The sequence below is a fragment of the Cucumis melo genome, chromosome 1 (genome assembly GCF_025177605.1).
Source record: "Cucumis melo cultivar AY chromosome 1, USDA_Cmelo_AY_1.0, whole genome shotgun sequence".
NCBI classification, from domain to species: Eukaryota; Viridiplantae; Streptophyta; class Magnoliopsida; order Cucurbitales; family Cucurbitaceae; genus Cucumis; species Cucumis melo.
Genome location: NC_066857.1, coordinates 11424490 through 11446349, shown reverse-complemented (window position 1 = coordinate 11446349; position 21860 = coordinate 11424490). Strand labels below are relative to the sequence as shown.

General features: G+C 34.1%; 2 protein-coding genes and 1 long non-coding RNA gene across 3 annotated transcripts; 2 read left to right on the top strand and 1 right to left on the bottom strand.

Moving 5' to 3' along the window:
• The first annotated feature begins 1719 nt into the window (after positions 1-1719).
• Positions 1720-11548, top strand: LOC103501235 (uncharacterized). Its single transcript, XM_008464763.3, has 6 exons — positions 1720-2089; positions 3202-3547; positions 10505-10589; positions 10784-10870; positions 10954-11193; positions 11321-11548. Exons 1-6 carry the CDS (start codon positions 1950-1952, stop codon positions 11395-11397), a joined length of 975 nt encoding a protein of 324 aa, XP_008462985.1. The 5' UTR covers positions 1720-1949; the 3' UTR covers positions 11398-11548.
• A 443-nt stretch (positions 11549-11991) lies between these two features.
• On the bottom strand, positions 11992-15142 carry LOC103501236 (zinc transporter 11). Its single transcript, XM_008464765.3, has 3 exons — positions 14444-15142; positions 13156-13184; positions 11992-12591 (listed from the first exon to the last, which is right to left on the bottom strand). Exons 1-3 carry the CDS (start codon positions 14895-14897, stop codon positions 12058-12060), a joined length of 1017 nt encoding a protein of 338 aa, XP_008462987.1. The 5' UTR covers positions 14898-15142; the 3' UTR covers positions 11992-12057.
• A 4179-nt stretch (positions 15143-19321) lies between these two features.
• LOC127149868 (uncharacterized) lies at positions 19322-21075 on the top strand. The gene is made up of 4 exons (XR_007821689.1): positions 19322-19828; positions 19925-20010; positions 20114-20182; positions 20831-21075. It is a non-coding gene; the product is annotated as an uncharacterized LOC127149868 (long non-coding RNA).
• Positions 21076-21860: the final 785 nt, after the last annotated feature.

The window sequence follows — 21860 nt, the reverse complement described above, 5'->3', positions numbered from 1 at the left end:
GAAGATATTCCCCATTAGTCTAAGTTGGTGTATGCAATATGTATACATAATGATAGTCAAACAGCTATTGGAAGGGCACAAAATATTATGTATAATGATAAGTCTTGACATATAGAATGAAGAGTACATAATACAATTAGACAACTACTCTCTAGTGCAATCATCACAATTTACTTGTAAGGTCGAGTAAAAGCCTAACGAGGGAGTTGACTAAAAGTTCATAAAAAAAATGGGTTTAAAGCCTATAATATGGGAAATCGACAATCGATGTTCAAGAACTAAACCGATCTTAATGGCCCATTAGGCATGGCAACCTTTCTTTTACTTCAAATATTTATAAGATAATTATAATGAGTAACAATTTTTAAAATAATTAAGTGTGTAGCAATATTTTCAAAAATTGCAAATATAGCAAAGTCTATCAATGATAGACTTCTATCGTGGATAGACTCTTAAAGCTTATCGGTGATAGACCAACATTTGCTACGTGATATGTCATTGATAGATTTTAACCATTTTGTTATATCTGCAATTTTTTAAAAATGTTGTTATGTACTTAATTATTTTGAATATAATTACTATATTTTCAACTATCCAATATTCATATTATATTTATTATATAATATTAAATAATAAATATCAAATAATATTTATATTACATTTATTTATATATATATATATATAAGGACTTTTTCAAATATAGAAAATTTGACAAAATATTTACAACATATAGCAAAATTTCACATTCTATACATTGATAAACACTAATATACTTTTATCAATGGTTTACATACATACATACATACATACATACATATAGGTTTGGTCGGGTTCGATCGGTTTGGGATAACAAGGGGATCGATTTTGGTCAGTTTTTCAAAACCTTTTAATTAAATCAGTCACCGACCATATTTTTAATAAAATCGACCATCGGGTGTCCGTTCGGTCGATTTTAGTCATTCGAATTAATTTTTTAGGTGGTAATGCTCACCTAATCCCAAGTCGGACCACACGTTACTCAAGTTTTATCTCTTTGTGTGTCACCCCTAATCCCAAGTCAGGCCACACGTTACTGAAGTTTTATCTCTTTGCATTTATGTTCGAGATATTTGTGTAAAAAAAGGTACGACTATTCAAATAACGACAATTAAGTTTTTAAATTAAGTGATCTCTTCAATTTGTGTACAAAATTATTGTTTCCATAATATTTTACCTTCTCCAAAAAGTATTTCTCTTCATTTGAAAAATGTTGAAGTTCAGTACATCTACAAAAGTTTCGTTCGTTGATCTTCTGAACGTAGTGTTACCTTTAGAAGAAAAGTGATATGTTCTATTATGAGAGGTTATTACTCTTGAAACTCTGGTACTGGGCGAGTAAGTTGTCTTAAAGAAGACAAAGTGAATTCATTGGGCTCATATCTTTATTATACGATGTGTTTTTATGCTTTGATGTAGTTTTCCTCCTAACAACAATATTAAGACAATTTAATTAAAGTTAGATTTCAGTTTCTATTCTTCAACATTATTCCTTAATATGCATAGTAGTCTTGGATTTTTTTTTCCCAAGAATGACCCCTAAAGAGAATGGATATTATTTCTCATGTGGTCTCCTCCTAACGTTGGAGTTTTCAATCGACTAGATAGAACAGATTACCTTTTATCAAACTAATATGTACAAACTTACTTTTTAAAATAGAGAGAAATACATTTTGGAGAAGGTAAAATGGAAGAGAAACTTACTTCTAACACTTATTAACATTCAAATACTCCCTATTTTCTTTAATTCGATTATTTTCTTTAATTTGGTTATTCTCACGAGCAACCATTGACAAGGGAACACCATTTATTCAACACACCCAACAGTCGAATCATAAACAGATTGCTCTACTTCAAATCCGTTTCTTATTTGATTTTGTTTTCCTCTCTGGATTCCTGAATTCTGTTCAACAATGGCGGGTTTAGCTATTGTTTTGGATCTATTACGGAAAAATTCGGCCACCAACACACCCCAAAGCCTCCACTCTTATGGGGCTTTCTCCGCTGCCGCCGCCGCTGCCGGAACCCCTTTTGCCTTCAGAGCTTTCTTAGGGTATGTTCTGATGATGGTTTTCATGTTTCTTTAGCGTGGTTTCTTTGCTATTGAGAAGATTGGTCTTGTTTTATTCGCTTTGTATCTGCTGCAATTTTCCTTTGGATTGGATTTGTTTGTAGAAATTTCTAGTTTTGGAAAGTGCAAATTTATAGCTGGTCATATACTGTCATGTTTGTAAACTTTTTGATGAAACGATGGACTTGTTCAAATGTTCGTCTTGACATTTGAAATGAACTGCTCTTTGAAATATTTTATACACTGGTGACTGCCGTGAGGTTTGTGTAAATCGTTCGTAATTGGTTGTTAGTCATTGTTTATCCGTTTGAGAGCATGTTTAAGTTTGCTTTTCCATTAGCTTGTTTTACACAAATCTGCATCTAAATCACGTTCTTTGGGAGCAGTATGATAATAATCTCCACATTTCTAAATTCTTTTGTAACTACGTAGTTGTTATGTCTTTTAATTATTGTTAGTGATTGGAAAGCATTTATCATGTAGTTCCTTGGCGGGGTCCTCTCTACTTCCACCTCTAGGCTGTTTATATTTTGGCAGCTATGATGAAGTTTCCCACATTGCTTGTTTAAAAGAAAAGTATGATTTTTATGTTTGTTAGTCAGAGTAGAGAATCTAGTCCACTACGTTTTAATATTCACCTTCAAATCCCGAGGGGTAGTTATGGTGGTAAGGATTTGGGATAGATGTTCACTACCGATTCTTATAGACTGTCTGGGGAGTTGGTAAGTTAATTCCTATCGATGTTTATTTGCCATTTTAGAGATACCTCGTTTAGAATTCAAGTTCAAAGTAAAATATTTGATAACCTAAGATAAATGTTAAATCTCGGAGTAGGGTTATTGGACGTGGGCTATGATCCAAGGAGCTGGCTGCCTTGATGATCTGGTTATCAAGAGAGGGAAGTTTTAGCCTTCATAGGAAGGATCAAAGGCTCTTGTAAACAAAATATGTAAAAATCTACAAACGTTTTTAGTTGCTTTCTTCCCTAACTTTCACTTACAGTGGAGAATTCATGTTTCTAGGCAGTTTATACTATGATTTACGTTTTTATTTATGATTGAGAATGCTTTACATGGCTGGCCATGCTATTACAGTAATTACAGAATTCCAGTTGCTCATTGTGATGCCGGTGTTGATGTGACTGAGGACTACTTCTCAAATCTACAGAGTGCATCAAGGAAAATCTTTGAGCATGAGTCTCTTCGATACACTACAAAGGAGTACAACCTTGAGTTAAAGCCATTATTCTCTGCTTTTCAATGGAGGATGCTTGGTATGACAACGTTAAGGTCGTTTTTGATGTTTTATTTGCCTCTTTTGGAGCCTCATGCCAAGTTGGAAGACGAAGACGATGAGGACTTTTTGAATGATAACCAAGAAGAGCAGAAAGTCGATCTAGTTTCTCCCTTTAAAAAGTCCATCAAGCAAATAGTTCGTGAGGTCTGTTGAATTGCTCTTTCTCTGTTTTTTTGTTTTTTTTTTTCATTTTGCGTTGAGTGAATACTTGTTCTTTAGCTGATCTAAGAGTACATGCATTGAGTTTTTTTCCCTTCTTTTTTATTAGATCTGAAACCATACCTGATATTGTTAACTCAGTTGTTTGCTACTGCCTGCCTACTTTTCGAGGTTTTTCGGTCGTAAAGTGAACTACTCTAAATGCTCTGAGTCACTTACCGATTGTTATTTCGTGAACCAAGTGATGCTCCATTGGTGGAAATTGCTTGATCTTTTGGGTTCATTTGATAACCATTTTTTTTTTAACTTTTTGAAAATCATGTTGGTTTTCTCACACTTTGTTTGTCATGGTTTTCATTTTTCATGCAAACATTTAAAATCTTAGCAATAAGTTTATAAAAAGTGCTCCTTTTAGTTTTCAAAACTTAGACTTGGATTTTGAAAACACTCCTAATTGGTGGAAGTCGTATTTAGTTAGGAATCAAGGTAGCACAGGATGCCTTTGGCACACATTAGTTAGAATGGGATGACCAATGTGATACCTAAGTGACTTGACTCTCCCACCCCAATAGCTAGCTTTTGGTGCGTGATTCTTCAAGGTGCTTTAAGTACCTAACTTTACAAGCTTAATTTTCAAAAACCAAATGCTTATCGAATAAGACCTTAATAGTTTGTATGTAAGGCCTCCTATTATTAATGTGTATAAGAGAAAGGGCAAGAAAGTAAATCCACAAGACAGCATGGATGGAAAAAAGAATTAGAATGGGGTAGTGGGATAGTGGAATAGCAGGTGGGCCCGACAGGATATTGTATTTTGTCCTATTCAGGCACTTGTCCTATAAATATTAGGGAGGGGGGATCAGGGTAGGCAGGAAAAACATTATGAATGTCATGGTGAGGAGAGCCTTGGCGGCTATGGGAGTGTGCCCTAGCTTTAGAGGATAGTTGGTATGTTTTTATGAGTTTCTGTTGTTATTTCCTTGTTATTTCCCTTTATCATATTGTAGCTACTGTTATTTGGCAATATAAATATATAAATACAGAGTGCTGCCTCTGTTTTTTGCCATTAAGATAGTTATATTAGTGTTAAAAGAGTGAGGAATCTCACATTGTAAAAGCTGGTTGCAAGAAATGCATAACCCTCCGGTCTTTTAAAATTTAGCAGTAGTAATTGTTTATAGCATTCCTGAATTTTCATATTATTTGTATCAGCTCATTTCTCATCATAACACTTGAAATTGCTTTGTGTTAACCCCACTTGATTGCCGTACATAAAGTAAATTATTTTTGAGAAGTTATGATCTTCTTTCTGGCTTTTGGTTTGATGATAAACCTAATTGATACTAAATACTGTCTTCTATTTCGTGATTTACACTCGAGTTAAAATGTTAGGGACACGGCAAACTTTTTGGTTCATGAATTGAAGCTATCAGCTTCTGGGTGGAACCTTTCTCCCTATACTGCCTCCTTGCAACAGTTTCGCTGCTTTGCTTATCTGAACCTTTTATTATGCTGCGTCTTATTTTAAATCTATCTCTATAATAGATATTCTGTTGGATCTCAAATTTAACACAGAATTCTCAAGAAGAAAATGATCAATATTATTGAATCTCAATGTAAAATGCCTATAATATAAGAAACAGATGAATGAATTACAGAACAAACAACTCTCCCACTGTAATTCTTTCTCTCAAGAACTCCAGTAGAAACAACTGCCACAATGAAAATATTTCCCCCTCACTTTCTCTTCTATCTATTTATACTCTTCTAAGTGGTCCCCCCTTATAATCGACTAACAACTTTCTTAACACTTTTTATTTACATCCTTCTTCCTTCTATGATATTGATGAATAATCGGTGGTCGAACATTACATTCCCGCTCCAGTTTCACCTTGTCCTCAAGGTGGTAATCAGGAAATGATTGTTGAAAATCATCATATTTCTCCCATGTAGCCTCATGACTCGGTAATCCTTTCCAGCTCATCAATAGCTCCCATTCTCCTTTATCATTCTTCCGATACCCATAGGCCTCATTTGGAACCGCTGGCCATTCATGGTTTTGCGTCATGTAAGGAGCCAAATCTTGCAGATTCTGGCACTCACCGAAAGCTCTCTTCAATTGATAAATAAGGAACACAAGATGAATAATTGTAGAGGGCGGCAACTCCAACTTATAAGCCACAGTTCCGATCCTTTTAAGGACTTTATATGGCCCAAAATATTTGGGCGAAAGTTTCTCATTTCTTCGTTTCCTCGTAGTCACTTGTCTATATGGTCTTAATTTCAAATAAACCATATCTCCTTCCTTAAATTCAACGTGTCTTCGTTTCAAATCAGCATAAGTTTTCATCTTGTCTTGAGTCACTCTTAAGTGTTCCTTCAGCACTCCCAAAGCTATATCTCTTTGCTTCAGTTGATCATCAAGTGTAGAGTTCATTGTACTGTGATCCCCATAAAACACCAATGGTGGAGGAGTTCTGCCATACACAGCCTGAAAAGGAGAAACTCCAAGTGACCTTTGGTATGTTGTGTTATACCAATATTCTGCCCAATGAATCCATTTGATCCGTTCTTTTGGTCTCTCCCCACAAAAACAGCGCAAATAGGCTTCTACCGAACGATTAACCACCTCTGTTTGCCCATCCGTTTGAGGATGATAAGCTCTGCTCCTGTTCAATTTCGTTCCAGCCAAACGAAATAACTCCTTCCAGAAATGGCTCAAGAAAATTTTGTCTCTATCAGACACAATTGATTGTAGAAAACCATGCAGTCACCACCTCCTTGACAAACAGTTGCCACAATTTTGGCATTAAAAGGATGTTTTAATGTAAGGAAATGGCCATACTTACTAAACCTATTCACCACTACCAAAATTACTTCTGCCTTGGGTAATCCTTCAATGAAGTCCATTGAAATGTCATCCCAAACCCTGCTTGGAATTGGTGTCAATAAGCTTGCTGGTGACAAAGACAAGGACTTATTTCGTTGACACATTGCACATTTTTCACAATGTTTCTGTACCTTCATTCCTTGCCGAAACAAATCCTCCGTTAGTCTTTTATATGTTCGAAGGAAACCCGAGTGACCCCCAAAAACAGAGTCATGGTAGGTATGAAGTATAGCTGAGATCAAAGTTGAGTTCTTTGCAATGGTACCTTCCTTTATACTGTAACATACCCTGCTGTAATGTATACTTCTGTACCTCTTCTGCCCCTCTGATTCTTCTATCTCCTTAAGGCGATCATCATTTTCCACTTCTTCCTTGATGACCTTCAAATCAATCAATGTTGGGGCCGTCAACTGATTTAGATGCACTATAGAGAGCTCTTTGGACAAAGCATCAGTTGCTTTGTTTTCCAAAACCGGGCTTGTACATAACTTCAAATGAATAACCTAACAATTTCGCAATCCATTTTTGATACTGCAGTTGAATTACTCATTGCTTAAGTAAAAATTTAAGGGATCTCTGGTCAGTCATTACCACAAATCTTCTTCCCAACAAATATGGACGCCAACGCTGAACAGCCAAGACTACAGCCATGAGTTCCCTCTCATACACAGGCTTGGCACGATCTCTCACAGCTAGCGTATGGCTGAAAAATGCAATTGGACTCTTGTTCTGCATTAGGACTGCTCCCACATCATTTCCAAATGCGTCTATTTCCACTTCAAAGGGCAGATTAAAGTTTAGTAATGCCAACACTGGCAAGATCATCATAGCTTCCTTTAATCTGGCAAATGCCACTTGGGATTCTTCATTCCATTTAAAAGCTCCCAATTTCAATAGATGAGTTAAAGGAGCTGCAATATAACCATAGTTTTGCACAAATCTCCTGTAGTATCCAGTAATCCCTAGAAATCCCCGCAACTCCCTCATGTTTGTTGGTACTGGCCATTGTTTTAATGGATTTGATCTTTTCTGGATCAACTTCCATACCTTGACCTGACACAATGTGACCAAGATACTCCACCTTCTGAAAAGCAAAACTGCATTTCTTCTTGTTGGCATATAGTTTATGCTCACGTAAGACTTCAAATACCAGTTCTAAATGATATGTATGCTCATCCATTCCACTGCTGTATATCAAAATATCATCAAAAAAAACACCATGACAAATTTCCTCAAATATGGCCAAAAAATAGAATTCATAAGAGACTGAAATGTAGCTAGTGCATTTATTAAACCAAAAGGCATCACCAAAAATTCGTAGTGTCCCTCATGCGTTCTAAATGCAGTTTTCTCTATATCTTCCTTATGCATTCTTATTTGATGGTATCCAGCCTTTAAATCAATTTTAAGAAAGAGATTTGCACCGTTAAGTTCATCAAATAATTCCTCTATAACTGGGATGGGAAACTTATATGGTATTGTTACGTTATTGAGCGCACGATAATCCACACAGAACCTCTAGCTTCCATCTTTTTTCTTGACTAGTAACACCGGACTGGAGTAGGGACTAGTGCTTGGCTGTATAGTTCCAGAAGAACATTTCATCAACCAACCTTTCCATCTCTACCTTTTGGTGAAATGCATACCTGTAAGGTCTGACATTCACTGGATCCATCCCTGATTTCAGATGAATCTGATGTTCAATTGCTCTCCGTGGAGGCAATGTTTTTGGCCAATCGAAAACATCAACAAATTTGTCTATCATTTTCTGCACATCAGCTGGTACCATATCTACTCCTTCCACTACTTCTTCAGCTAAAATTACTCCTCTCTCCAGCTTTGCACTTAACCAGGTATCCTTGATCAGAATTAGTCCATGCTTTCATCATTGTTTTTAGCCCCACTCTGGTTTTTGTTAGACTCGGATCTCCTTTGATTATGATTTTCTTGCCTTCATGGAAAAAAGTCATTGTCAAATTCCTCCAATCTGTTTTAGTAACTCCTAGGGAGTACAACCGCTGCACACCTAAAATTGCATCAACCCCCCCAAACTCAATGGTAGAAAATCTGTCGTAACCTTCCAATCATTTAACATGATCTTTGCGTTTTCGCAAACACCCTTCCCTTTAATGGCAGTTCTAGATCCTAGAATTACACCATAATGGGAGGTCTCCTTGATATGTAGCTTCATCTCTTTCACTAACTTTTCTGAGATAAAGTTTTGAGTTGCTCCACAATCGACTAATACAACTACCTCTTCTCCTTGTAGTTTTCCTCTACTTTCATAGTTTCAGGATTTGTGGGACGAACCACCGAATTAATGGACAATTCCACCACCACATCAACTCCTCCTTCTATCTCAAACATGCTCATTTCTTTCGGGTCATAACAGTCTTCTTCAATGATCTCTTCTTCTACATTGTCATCGTGTACCACGAACATTCTCAACTCTCTGAGTTCCATATCTTTACATTTATGCCCGAAATAATATTTCTCATCACATTTGAAACATAGTCCTTTTTCTCTTTCAGCTTTAAACTCTGCATCTCAGAGAGACATTTACTCAGCCCTTCCTTCTTGGCTTCACCACTTGCAGTACTCCGTAGTGTAATCGTTCTCATTGGAGTCATATTATTACTCTTCCCATCGTTCGAAGTTGAGGCTGCATTCGGTTTATTATAATTGGTCGGGTTGCACAAATACTTCCCTTCTAAATACCTGTACAAATTAGCTTTTCTCCAAATGATCTCTCTAATTTCCGCCTTCAATGCTAATCGCATCATTTGTGGTAGGTCAACTGGTTCTGAGAATTCGACTTCAGCTCTAATCCACAGAAATAGGCCATTCATAAAAGTCTCTTTTAAGACTTTATTCGAAAGATCGGATAATGGCGCCACAAGTCGACCAAATAAATTCCGGTATTCTTCAACAGCCGTTGTTTGTTTAATCACGAAAAATCTGCCATACAGGGAACCTTCGCGGATTGATCGGAATCTCTCTAACAGCCTCCTTTTTAAATTTGACCAATCAGTAAACTTATCGCGCTGCTCTTGTGAACGATACCAGTCGAGTGCTGGCCATCGAAATAGTCATCTTCTCGAAATCGGTTAGTTTGTGAATTTGGAAATACTGATCAGCTCGGAACAGCTACGAATCCGGATCATTTCCATTAAAAATAGGCATTTCAACTTTTTTAAATTTGTTTCGTTCGACTATCTTATCTTCTTCATCCTTCGATTCTTTTTTCGTTTCATCATTCGAATCTTTGCTAACCGCCACTTCTTTCATCTTACTCGTCGAACCTTCCATATCGGAAGTCGTAACTGATTTATCATTAACAATACTTTCAATATACTTCATATAAGTACCTGATGCTGCTGTTGCTGCGTCTCGGCTTTCGAATTCAACCGATCCAAGTTCTTCATCAACGCTTGTTGCTGTTGTTGCTGTTTTTCATTCTGCACATTCAGGCGATCTATGGTCTTCATGATTGTCGACAACTTTTCTTCCATCACCGGCAACTTCTGTAAGTCATTCTTCATTTCCGAAACTTCCTGCTCCAACGATTCGAATCTTTCCTCATGATTCTTAGCCATTTTCTTTGGTTTTTCCAGGTTTGTTGCTCTGATACCAATATGTTGGATCTCAAATCCAACACAAAATTCTCAAGAAGAGAATGATCAATATTATTGAATCTCAATGTAAAATGCTTACAATATAAGAAAGAGAAGAATGAATTATAGAACCCTAAACCCTAAAGAATGAATTATAGAATGTAATTCATTCACAAACAACTCTCCCATTGTAATTCTATCTCTCAAGAACTCCAGTAGAAACAACTACCACAATGAAAATATTTCCCCCACTTTCTCTTTCTTCTATCTATTTATACTCTTCTAAGTGGTCCCCCTTATAACCAACTAACGACTTTCTTAACACTTTTTATTTACATCCTTCTTCCTTCTATGATATCGATGAATAATTGATAGTCTAACATATTCCTTGTAACATTTGAATCAAGCTAATTGATCACCTCATTTGGATATAATCAGACTACTGTTGTCACAACGAGACGCATTTTAGAAAGAATTTCTGTCCACTATGCTTCGCAGCGAATTGCATGGAAGCTTCTTAAAGGTAAATATCTTCATCGTTCTGAATATTGTATTTTGACGTTTATTGCAAGAAATGTTTGAAATTTCAGCACAAGATTTGAAGATAGGTAGGGAAAATGATTATGGCATCAGCTTAAGCATATGTTAGTTTTCTTTCATTTGTAATTGATAGTAGCTAGCAATGCAATAAAACTTGTCCATTCATTGACTTGACAGATGTTCCCAAATCTGCCGTGCGCAAGGCTGGACGAGGACTGCCTACTTCAGTCTACTTCTTCCGAGTTACCAGGACAACTTTCAGAGGTTAAATTTCATTTACACCCTCCACCCTACTCCACCACTCTCAGAAGCTCATTTTGTTTTCCTGTTTGGACTCAACAATGCAGGACATGCTCTAGGAGTTGCCGCTTCATGGCTTGTCCAAGTCGGTATTGAAATCTACAGATACGTTTCTGCAAAAGTAAAACCGAAAGAAGACGATGGAGTTGACGAAACTGACAAAGTTATAATTTTAAGGAAGAAGATTGCAGGTGCTACTCTCCGTTGTAGTGCATCACTTGTTTTTGCTTCCATTGGAGCAGGCATCGGCGCCACCCTTTTCCGCCCATCAGCAGGCCAGTGGATTGGTAAGTTCACACCCTTCTTAATGCCTTCTCCGAAAAAAGCATTAGCAACATAGCGATCAATCATCAGTGCACCAGAGTGATTTGGCTTGGTTCTAATAAGTGAAATCTATGATGATTTTGTGTGCAGGATGTGCTGTGGGGGACTTGGCAGGACCTGTTATTGTAACAATTTTCCTGGAGAAAGGCTTGAACTTGGATCTTTAACTTCTGGGGTATAATCTTCTGATTGATTCTTTGAAACTTTAAATGGGAATGTATTGATTTCTTTGAATTTTCTACTGATCCCCTGCTGACAGGCCTTTTTTAATCAAGTCCTCATACGTTATTAATGCATAAACTTCATTTCCTGCCCAAATCTATTTATTCTCTTTTCTGTTAAGGCTTTAGTGTGATTTCAGTTTAGTGTCTTTGATTTTAAAGTTCTATTTAGTCCTTATGAAATCATTCCTAACATCATTATGTTTAATAGTTTCTTTTTCCTAGTCTTTAAACAAAACTTACCAGATAGTCATTTGAGTTTTATTGTAGTTACCTGTGTGTTTCATTCTTTTATTTTTTTCTGCGATAAAGTTGTTGTTGGGGGGGTAAAATAGGTTTTGAAAACTTGTTTTTGTTTGTTTGTTTTCTTTTCATCTTAAACTCTTTCGACTGTTTTTTCATATTAAATTCAGGTGAAATGTTACACTTATTTGCTAGCCATCAGCAATTATCCCATTAGCTAGCTGCACTCAAGAAAATACATAAAAATCAAGCAAAACTTAGGCTGAAAACAAGGGGGAAGAAAAGCAAAACAAAACAAAACAAAAACTCTTGAACTTTACATAACAAACTAAAGCCCTATTCACTGTTCTTATATTTTGAGAATCAAGTGTCCCAAATCATCACAATAGCTATAACTCCAATTCCTAAAAGCACAGCAAGAAACTTGTAATTTGGATTATCCACAACTACTGAATCCCTAGGGGTGTATCCCTTCGAAAGCAGATGGTTTATGGACACATAAATGAACACTCCACAAGCCAGCCCCATTGAGATTGCAAATATCCAATCTGCCACCGCACCTTGTGTCGTGGCATCGATTACGATTCCAATTGCAATGCCAATGGGGCTCGAGATGGCGAAGGCAAAGGAATAGGCAGCACTCGACAACAAAGGACGGTTTGGGATCATTCGGAGGAGAGCAATGCCCATGGCAATGGCTGCAAAAACCTTGTGGAGGGAGATTGTCCATAGGGCTTTCCAGGCATCGGCTTCGGTCTCTGCAACTCCGATGGCGATGCCTTCAAAGACGGAGTGAAAGCACAATGCAACAATCAGTAAAATGCTGTCCCCAAATGAACCCATTGTTGTGAGGGCTTGGTGTGGATGTGGATGATGCCCATTGCTGCCATTTTGGACCTGAATTACATATAAAATAAGTTCAAGTTGCTAATATGAATAAAAGGGGTGTTTGGGTAGCTTTGATAGCTACATTTTTTTTCTTCGAAAAATTACATTTTTATCCCATGCTTCAAAATTAATTTTAACCTAATTATTTTATACTAAATACTCACCTTTTGTCTTGATTGATAACAATTTATTAGCTTTTCATTAATTTTCCATCACAACTAAATTTAATTTAGAAATTTCCCTTAATGAATACTTTTACTTAACGAAAAGTTAATGCCATAGACCAAAATGGGCATTCACGAAAACTCAAGGGTGAGAATGTTTAATATTGAAACTTAATGAAAAATATTTCTCATAGTTAATTTGATGGTTTTAAAACTGTTTTATTTAATGAAAATCAAAGGTCATTCCCAAACACAATCATAAATTGGCATTTATATTTGTATATTTCAAAATTACTCCAAGCTCTTATGATGGTAATATGCATTATACAATATATATATTTTTTTTTTTTTGCAAAGAAAAATAATTAGGTATTTAGAAATCATAAGCATGAGATGAAGTGCAGCTTACCTGAAACTTTGAGGGTGAAGTTGCAGCTCCTGCAGTGAAAGAATACCAAAATTATTGAGGGTTTTATAAATACCAACAATAAATACACTTCTATTTTTTTTTTTTTTTAAAAAAACAAATCGGGTTGGAAGTTGGAACTGATTGAAAAATGTTTTTTCAAAAAACAAATTTTAATTTGTTTATGGAAAAATTGATTTTTTAATTTCTTGCTTTACTTTCAGATTATTGATGTTTGTTTTGGTAGTTGTTTTATTGGCCAACTATGTTACTGAGTTATACTTGATTACTACTTCCAATCAATTTTAAAATATAAAATGAATAATGATTACAAGTAAATCGTAAATTTTAGAAACCGATCAAAGAATGAGCAAACACATGCAACAGCAAAATAATGTTTTTGTTTTCCGAGTGTTATCTTCAACTATTTTCAAAACTAATCTATTGTATGAAGTTTACAACACAAAAATATATTTTCCTATTGAACAAACCCAATTAGATTCGACTCTCCAACTATAGACTCTTATTTCAATAGTTTCTTTAAATGTGAAAATCATACTAAAGAAAGAGATAATGGGTAGACAAACATAAGTTAAAAAGAAATAGGGACTTAAACTTTCGAATTTTGGTCTTGTGAATTCAAATAACAAGTTAATAAACACAACTTCCTTACTTTATGTTATTGGTTACGCACAAAAAATTGAGTTCAGAGTGTGTTTTAACAAAAGTGAAAACCATGATTATAAAAATGAGAAGAACCCATCCTAAATAATACAACACATAAAACTAAAAGAAAAAAAAAACAATCTTTAAAAATTCAGAGGCCGGACTAAACTTGTAATTTAATAATTAAAATTGAATAATAATAATAAATAAAAAAACAATAGAAATGTGTTGGAATTTGGATAGTTAATTACTCATTTATCCCAAACACCAAATTCAATGGTAATAAATAAATAAAGAAAACAAGAAGAAAAAGGGAAACAGCTTTTAGAAAGGTGATTTGTAAGCCCCCCAATATTAATAATAAATTTGTCTTGTTTCACTTTTTGGTTTTTTCCTCAGATTCTGGTTCAAACCAAGCTTAGGAAATTGCACATTTTCAAGAAATAGCAAATCGGATTTTCTCTTTGAATCAAATCAAAGAGTCCACAAAAGTTAAAAACAAGATTCATCACGCAATTCAGAATACAGCACCAACAGATTGATATTCACAGTCAAACAGAGTAACAAAACTCAAATTTAAATTCAAATTCAAATCATCACAGTTAATATATGTATAATTAATTACCTCCAAGTTCAACATCGGTTGAAGAATCAGCGGTTGGTTTGCGATAGAGATAGGAAATCACACAATCCGCGGCCATGGTCATCAAAAACCCCGAAGAAGCAAGCATAAAGGCGAAGGGATAGTCGTTATCAGTCAAATCGCGAAAGGTCTCGTTAGCATCGGAAAGGAAATGCATCATAGCGGTGCCGAAGAAGACGCCGCCGGCGAACTGAGTGCCGAGGAGGAGGAAGCCGTCGTTCCATTTGAAGAAACAGGGGGAGATACCGGGGATGAAGGTACCGAAGAAGATGAGAATGAGGCAGGCGATCTTGACGAGGATGAGAGGTTTGGAGCGGAGGTTAGGGGAAGGGGAAGGGCCGTCTTCGGGAGCGGCGTCCTCATCGGAGTGACCGCTGTGGGCGGCGGCGGAGGAGAGGAGGAGGAGGAGGAGGAGGAGGAAGAGAAAGCGGAGCATTGGGAGTGGAGAAGGGGGAATATGAAGAGCATATTGTGGGGAGTAATGTATATAAAAGGGGAGAAGAAGGGAGGTGGTGTATTGTGATTTGTGTAGTACAGAAATTGAAAGAGTTTTTGGGGATCCTTTTGGAGGAGGTTCGGTTCGTACGAGGAGGAGGATGAATTGGGAAAATTCAATTTGTACTAGAGAGAGAAATCGGTTTCTTTAACACATATACATCTTTTTTTTTTCCTCTTTTAGTTTCCTAATTTTGATATTTTACTGTTTAAACCATTAATTTTTATGTTTAAAATTTTAATTAGGAGTGAACATGGTAGGCTCAAAAATCGAACGAACGAATCGAGGTTGGACGATTGGAATAGTACAATCGACGGTCGAGTTTTGGTTCTAGAAACTCAACAACCGAGTTGTCGTTAGTCGGTTTGGTTGATATGGTCAATTGATCTATTTGAACCGACCCATGTATTTTTTTTTTAACTTGATATATATAGGGATCTTTTCAAAAATATAAAAAAGCGACAAAGTATTTACATTGTATAGAATAATTTCGAAAATGGAAAAAGCTCATAGGCCCACCGTGTAAAATACCAAAAATGCCTCTCAGCAAGAAATTTCGGCTAACTAAATCTCGTCAGGTCATCACAATAAACATTGTGATAATTATAAATCGATTGAGTTTGGATAATTAAGTTTTCTCATACTCAATCTAGTTAAGCCTTAAATATAAAAATTAAACTAAGAAATAATGGACTCGAGTCTATCAAACAAGTGGGCCCGAGCCAAATCTACAAAAGAAATGGGCCCAAACCCAAGCCCAACAAATAAAAGCAAGAGGCAGATGGGCCCAAGCCCAAGCTTAAAAAGCAAATGGGCCTAAGCCCACCAAAAGCCCATAAAATTTCTCTATAAATAGAGACATCTACCATTCATCATTCATTTAAGGACCTTTGGTTGAAAAGAAGAATTGAAGCTCTAAAGAATTGATGACAAAAACTTCTGAAGGCTCTCAAGACGTGCAAGTTATCATCAACCTTGAGATCATCATTCTGAAAGATCGAAGATTTGGAAAATCAAACTTTCGTTGAATTCCAGAAGATTGAAGCTCGAATTGACTTGCAACTACAACTTCTTGAAGATCGAAGACCACGAAGTTCTAAATTTTATTTTTTGTATTCAAGAGAAAGAATCAGAGGAGTAAATATTAGAGATTGTATCCACAACACCATATATCAATCAATATACAAAGTTAATTAAATTCTCCTGAAATCTTGTGTGAACAACCTCGTCAACAATGCGTGTAATATATTTGGTAACGCTATTTGGTATACGATCTCGTTTAATTAATTAGGTACACGATCGTTTAAATTTGTCTACACCGTGTAGATTTGGCTACCCCAAATCTAAACCATTTTTTTTTTTCAAAATTTGGTATAAGATCGTTTAGATTTGGCTACACGATCGTTTAGATTTGGGGTTCCAAACCTTTTTTTTTCAAAATTTGGTATAAACGATTTTTTCAATATTCTTTATATACGATCTTTTTATTTTGGTTACTCTAATTTAGATCCCTAACCAATTTTTTTAAGATTCTTTATACACCATTTGCGTAAAAAAGAAAAAAAGAAAGACGATTTTTTTCAATATTTTTTATACACAATCTTTTAGCTTTTGATTACTATAATTTAAATGTCTAACCAATTTTTTCAAGATTCTTTATACACCATATGACTAAAAAAGAAAAGAAGAAAGACGATGCAATGAAAAGAAAAGAAGAAAGAAGATACAATGAAAAAAAAAGAAGAAACAGGAATATAAAGAAATAGATTTGGTTACCCAAATCTAAAGAAAAGAAGGATGGAAGAAATGCACGAGTACAGAGGAAGAAGATGATAAAAATTTACAGGAGAAAATGATGGAATGACAAATCTGGAATATTTAAAAAATGACTAAATTTATGGACTTTGTTACACATGCTATAAATATTTCAGTAGTTTGTTATATTTAAGAAAGTTTCTCATATATATATATATATATATATATATATATATAGTATTATATAATTATAACTTTAGGTTTAAAAAGAGAAATAAAACAAAATGATGCAATTCTCAACTTTTAAAATCGTCTATCAAAAAAAAATTTGTTCCAGCAATAAACCACAATCCATAATATTTTGTAAAAGGAAATTCAAAGGTTAAAGGAAAAAGGAAATTGAATCTATATATTTCACGTTTCAAAAAACAAATGAAAAAAGGAAAAGAAAAAGAAAAAAAAAGAAGGAAAAAGAAAGGCAGGAAAAGAAAAAAAAAATCGACCAAAATCGACCGACCGACCGACTGTCGGACCGGCCGGTTTTGTTGGAAACAGCAGCTAAAGCCGATTTTGTAACTTTTGTGCCAACTTGTGGTCGGTTCAGGAGCGATTTGGTTGGAAAACTGACCCCCACCGCTCGCTGCTCACCCCTACTTTTAACCATATCCTTATACTTCATATTATAGGAATACTTGATAATTGAATCTATTTATTTATAAATTATCAAAACTAAAGCCTTCCATAATAAAATTCAATGGCATTAGGTCGTGTTTATTCTAAGAAAAAAAACATAATAAATCAATGGTAATCTGAAATCTGAGTTTGACTCACCTTGATTACTTTTTTGTTCTTTAATTGTGTTTTGTATTTATATAGTTGTATTGTCATGTGTTGGTCTACTTCCAAATTTTTAATCTAATATATAATATTGATTGATCCAACTCACATCACTCATATTTGGCTTTGCTTTTATGTATTTTGTGCGTTACAATATGTTAATACTTGATGATTTTAGATAAAGACTTGAAGATATACACGTAAGACGGTAAAAAAAATGATATAATGACATTTATTACGATAATTTTCTCTTTCTAATAAATATTTCTATTAAGTTGGAAATAAACTAACCGTTGTTTTTTCTTTCTTCATTATCTTTTTTTTATGGTTCAAATTCATTGAGGATTTTCTTATTTCTCTTTTCTTTTTTGTTAAATTTTATTTTAAGATTTGAATTGTTTTATTGTATTAAATTTGTGAAGTCATTTTTATAAAATTTATTTTTAGATCATATTTAGAATTATATTTTGTTATGCATAATTAATATGAACATGCGATCTTAGATTTTTTCAAGCGACATTCATAGAAAATTGTTACAATGTATATAAATGAAGAATAAGTAGATGCTTTGAGACTCATTGTTATGGTTGAAGAGGTAATTTATCACTGTATATACAAATGTTTGCTTCTAAATTAAAACTGTAGTACTTAGTTTAATTTTATTTTAAATTACTCTTAATTGTAAAAGATAACATAGCTCATTTGTCATCAAAGTATATTAGTATCTGTGAAGTTTTGTAGTTTGAATTTCCCTACTCAATTATACTAAAAAAAACTTACTCTTAGTGACATATTATTTTGTTTAGTAATATTTAAATATAAAAAGTCTATAATATAATATTTACACGTTCAACAACGTTAATGTTTTCCAGTAGTAGCAAATGTAACATATTACTAATTATAAGCAAACATGATTAAATATAAGAAAAACTAATCAAATTCTTTATTTTAGTTTACATATATGTGACTTTTTCCTTTTATTAATTACAAATAATTGCATCTTGTTTTTTTTTTTTTTTTTTTTTTTGTTCTTTTTACATTTTTATTTGATCATTTCTTAACATTTTCATGCCTATTAAGCAGACTCTTACCTTTTAAATATGCTAAGTTGCTTTATAATACATACTTACCTTAAACTTCATCTTAAAATTATTGAAGTGTGTAATTTAAATAACTATAAGTTTTTCATTCAATAATCGTTGAAAAATCAAAGTGTGCTAAAAAATTGATATAATTTTTGTAACGCCCCAAAATAAGATAATTTTAATTTGAATTATCTTAAGTTTAATTTTGCCCAATTTAAAATTATTTTGGATGTTATTTGAATTAGTTGAAAAAATTATTTAATTTTAGAGAAATTAGAATTAATTAAATATTGTTGGAAAAATAGATAATTAACTATTTTAAAATTTGGAACTTTTGGTGGATTTATATTTGGTGAAATTGAGGGGATTATATATATATAATTAATTAATTTGTGAAAAGGATGAGAATAATTACATTATTGGGAATAATATAATTATTTGAGAAAAGATATAATTATTTTGAAAGAAAATAATAAAAGAAGATAGAGATGATGATTTGATAGGAAGAGTTATTGACGAGAGAGAATATTCGAGTTAAAAAAAGATTTGATTGGTTGTAAATGAATGGAGAGAAGATATAATTGGTTTATTTGGAAAAGACTGAGAAAGAAGAAAAAAGTAAAAATGAAAATAATAATAATAATAATATTTTTATTTTTATTTAAATAGGCCTCATGTGTGGAGTTGTGCACCTTATCTTCTTCATTGTGGAACTCTAACCTCACAAAGGAAACCTTAGCTACCAACAAGGATCCGCCGTCGCCGCCGTCGTTCTCTCCTCCATTTGACAGCCACCACGAAACGTCGTCACTATCGAAGCCTCTTTTGCATATCTTCGCTTGTCGCTGCATTGCTCCGTTGAGCTTTTCCACCTATCACGGTTGCACACCGTTCAGCAACTGCGTCTACGAACGTCAGGACAAAGCCGGTACTTCTCCGTCCGTCGAACTTCAGCCGAGCCTAGCCATGAGCATAGTCACCAAGCTGCGCACACAAACTTCGACCCGCGCAAGCCACGCCTAAGCCACATGCGACTCATTCCAAGCCGCACATCCACGTACGTCGAGCCATAGCACGAGCGACCCCTACCCGAGACGATTCCCTCCTTCAGTCGAGCCGCACGTGTCTACCTTCCTCTCTAGCCAAGCCGTTGAGCCGCCAAAATTATTTTTGGGTCTTTTTCACCTATTTTTTGTAAGTTTGATTGGGTTTTGGTTAATGCCCAACAAAGATTAATTTTGGACCCTAAATAATTTAATTTTGGATTAATTGGATTACTTTTTTATAAAGGACTGGTTAGATCAAATAGGGAGTTGGTGCTGTGGAATTTTTCCTAAATTAAGGTTGAATTGGATTCGACTTCAACTCAACTTTGGGTAAGTTGAATTAAATGAATTTTTGGATCCTTAAGCAACTGTTTATTAAGTTATTGAACTTAGTATATTTTTACCCTTACTGTTTATGATTTCTCTTGGGAAGCTTGACCTTGCTGTCAGGATTAAGCTAATCTTCAGATAAGAGATTCTTCTTCTAGACCCTCGTACTGAAGTAAGAGTTTGCATTTGATATTCTTATTATGCATTGATGTAACTAAAATGCATAATGTATTGATGTTGATAATGAATGATAGTTATGACTGAGTTATGTTAATGATGATGATTGATGATGTTAATATTAATGCATGAAATATAAACCTCACGATTAAGAATACTATGATTAATATTCATGTCATGCTTGTTATGTTATTCTACATGCTATGGATAGGATGTTCAGTTAACTTTATCTATTAGAGTCGTACCCACATGAGTGTCCTTCAAGATCACCATCTTTTTATGACTGTATAATCCGATGGGATCACTAGTTCAGTATAAGACGATATGTATATGAGTGGCTTGACGGGGTCACTCACAACCTGATTGTCTTAGTGTTTCTTTCGAGTTCACTAAAAACCAGTTTGTCCTAGGTGTTCCTTTATGTTCACCGAAAACCAGTTTTGTCCTAGGTGTTCCTTTGGGTTCGCCAAAGACCAGAGATGTTTATACAGTATCACGGATTGCACATGTTAAAAAACGCGCCAATTTAGGGTACTACTTTATAAGACTCTAATAGAAAGTTAACAAACACCTAGTAGGACTAGTAGTAGGTCCCTTACTGAGTATATTTTTATACTCACTTTTTAAATATTTAATTTTTCAGGTAAAGGTAGAGATAGAGGTAGAGGAAAGATGGCGACTGACAAGAAGTGACTGTGGCGTGCCATAGGGAAACTTGCTTCTGCCGTTATGTTATCACTTTTGATTTCAGTATATTTTATATATATTTTCATTATGACTCTTTTAAAACTAATTGTTCACAAATTATCAATTAATTTATATATTAACGTATGTGCAAAACTTGGATTTATTGGAATTGTGGAATAAAAAAAATGTTCTCCCTTTTTAGATTCCGTTCAATAATTTTCTCACAATTGTGTTATTCTGAACATATTTCTCTTAAAAATTATAAATATTTAAATGCAATTTTAAACGCATTATAATAAATGTAATAACTATAAAATTTCAAATGCAAGAAGGTTCTCTATTTTTATTTTCTATTTGTTGTGGCATAAATTTGTGAACAATTACAATTTTTGTCAATGACCTTAAAAGAAATTTTAAACAACTTTTTGTTATCCTAAGAAATGCACCTCATTCTTTTTTAATAAATTTAAAGTTTAAAAAAGTGAAGTTGTGTATATGAATGGACAAAAAATATTATGAACTATTGAATTATTAAAAAAAAAAAGTAAAAACTATAATGAAATATAGAAATTTAGCAAATATATTTTTATTATGAACAATAATCTTCATTTTCATCTCGAGCAATCTTTCACCTTCAAAAAGTCAGAATTGACACAAAATGTGAAAAACATCCAAATAACTTTGTGTTTATATACTAGGTTTGGACTCAATTAATTAATAGTTGTTTTTTTATAATTAAAACTCAATCTATAACCATAAATTAAATTCTATAATGTCTATTATTTCTATAATTATTTCAATTTAATTTATGGTTATAGATTAAAGGAAACTTACATAAATCTAACAAGACTGTAAACTATTTACGGCCCGTGTAACAAAACTCGAAGGTTAGCCATTTTTTAAATATTTCAGATTTTCCCTTCTATCTTTCTTTTCTTCCTTGCAATTCGTCTTTCTCCTGTTATTTTGTCTTCCCTGTCTTCCCC

Coding starts and splice junctions, on each gene's coding strand:
- LOC103501235 (XM_008464763.3), top strand. CDS start 1,950: ATGGCGGGTTTAGCTATTGTTTTGGATCTATTACGGAAAAATTCGGCC. Junction 2,090..3,201: donor GCCTTCAGAGCTTTCTTAGG/GTATGTTCTGAT, acceptor ATGCTATTACAG/TAATTACAGAATTCCAGTTG. Junction 10,871..10,953: donor TACCAGGACAACTTTCAGAG/GTTAAATTTCAT, acceptor TCAACAATGCAG/GACATGCTCTAGGAGTTGCC.
- LOC103501236 (XM_008464765.3), bottom strand. CDS start 14,897: ATGCTCCGCTTTCTCTTCCTCCTCCTCCTCCTCCTCCTCCTCTCCTCC. Junction 13,185..14,443: donor AACCGATGTTGAACTTGGAG/GTAATTAATTAT, acceptor CTTTCACTGCAG/GAGCTGCAACTTCACCCTCA. Junction 12,592..13,155: donor CTTCACCCTCAAAGTTTCAG/GTAAGCTGCACT, acceptor TATGTAATTCAG/GTCCAAAATGGCAGCAATGG.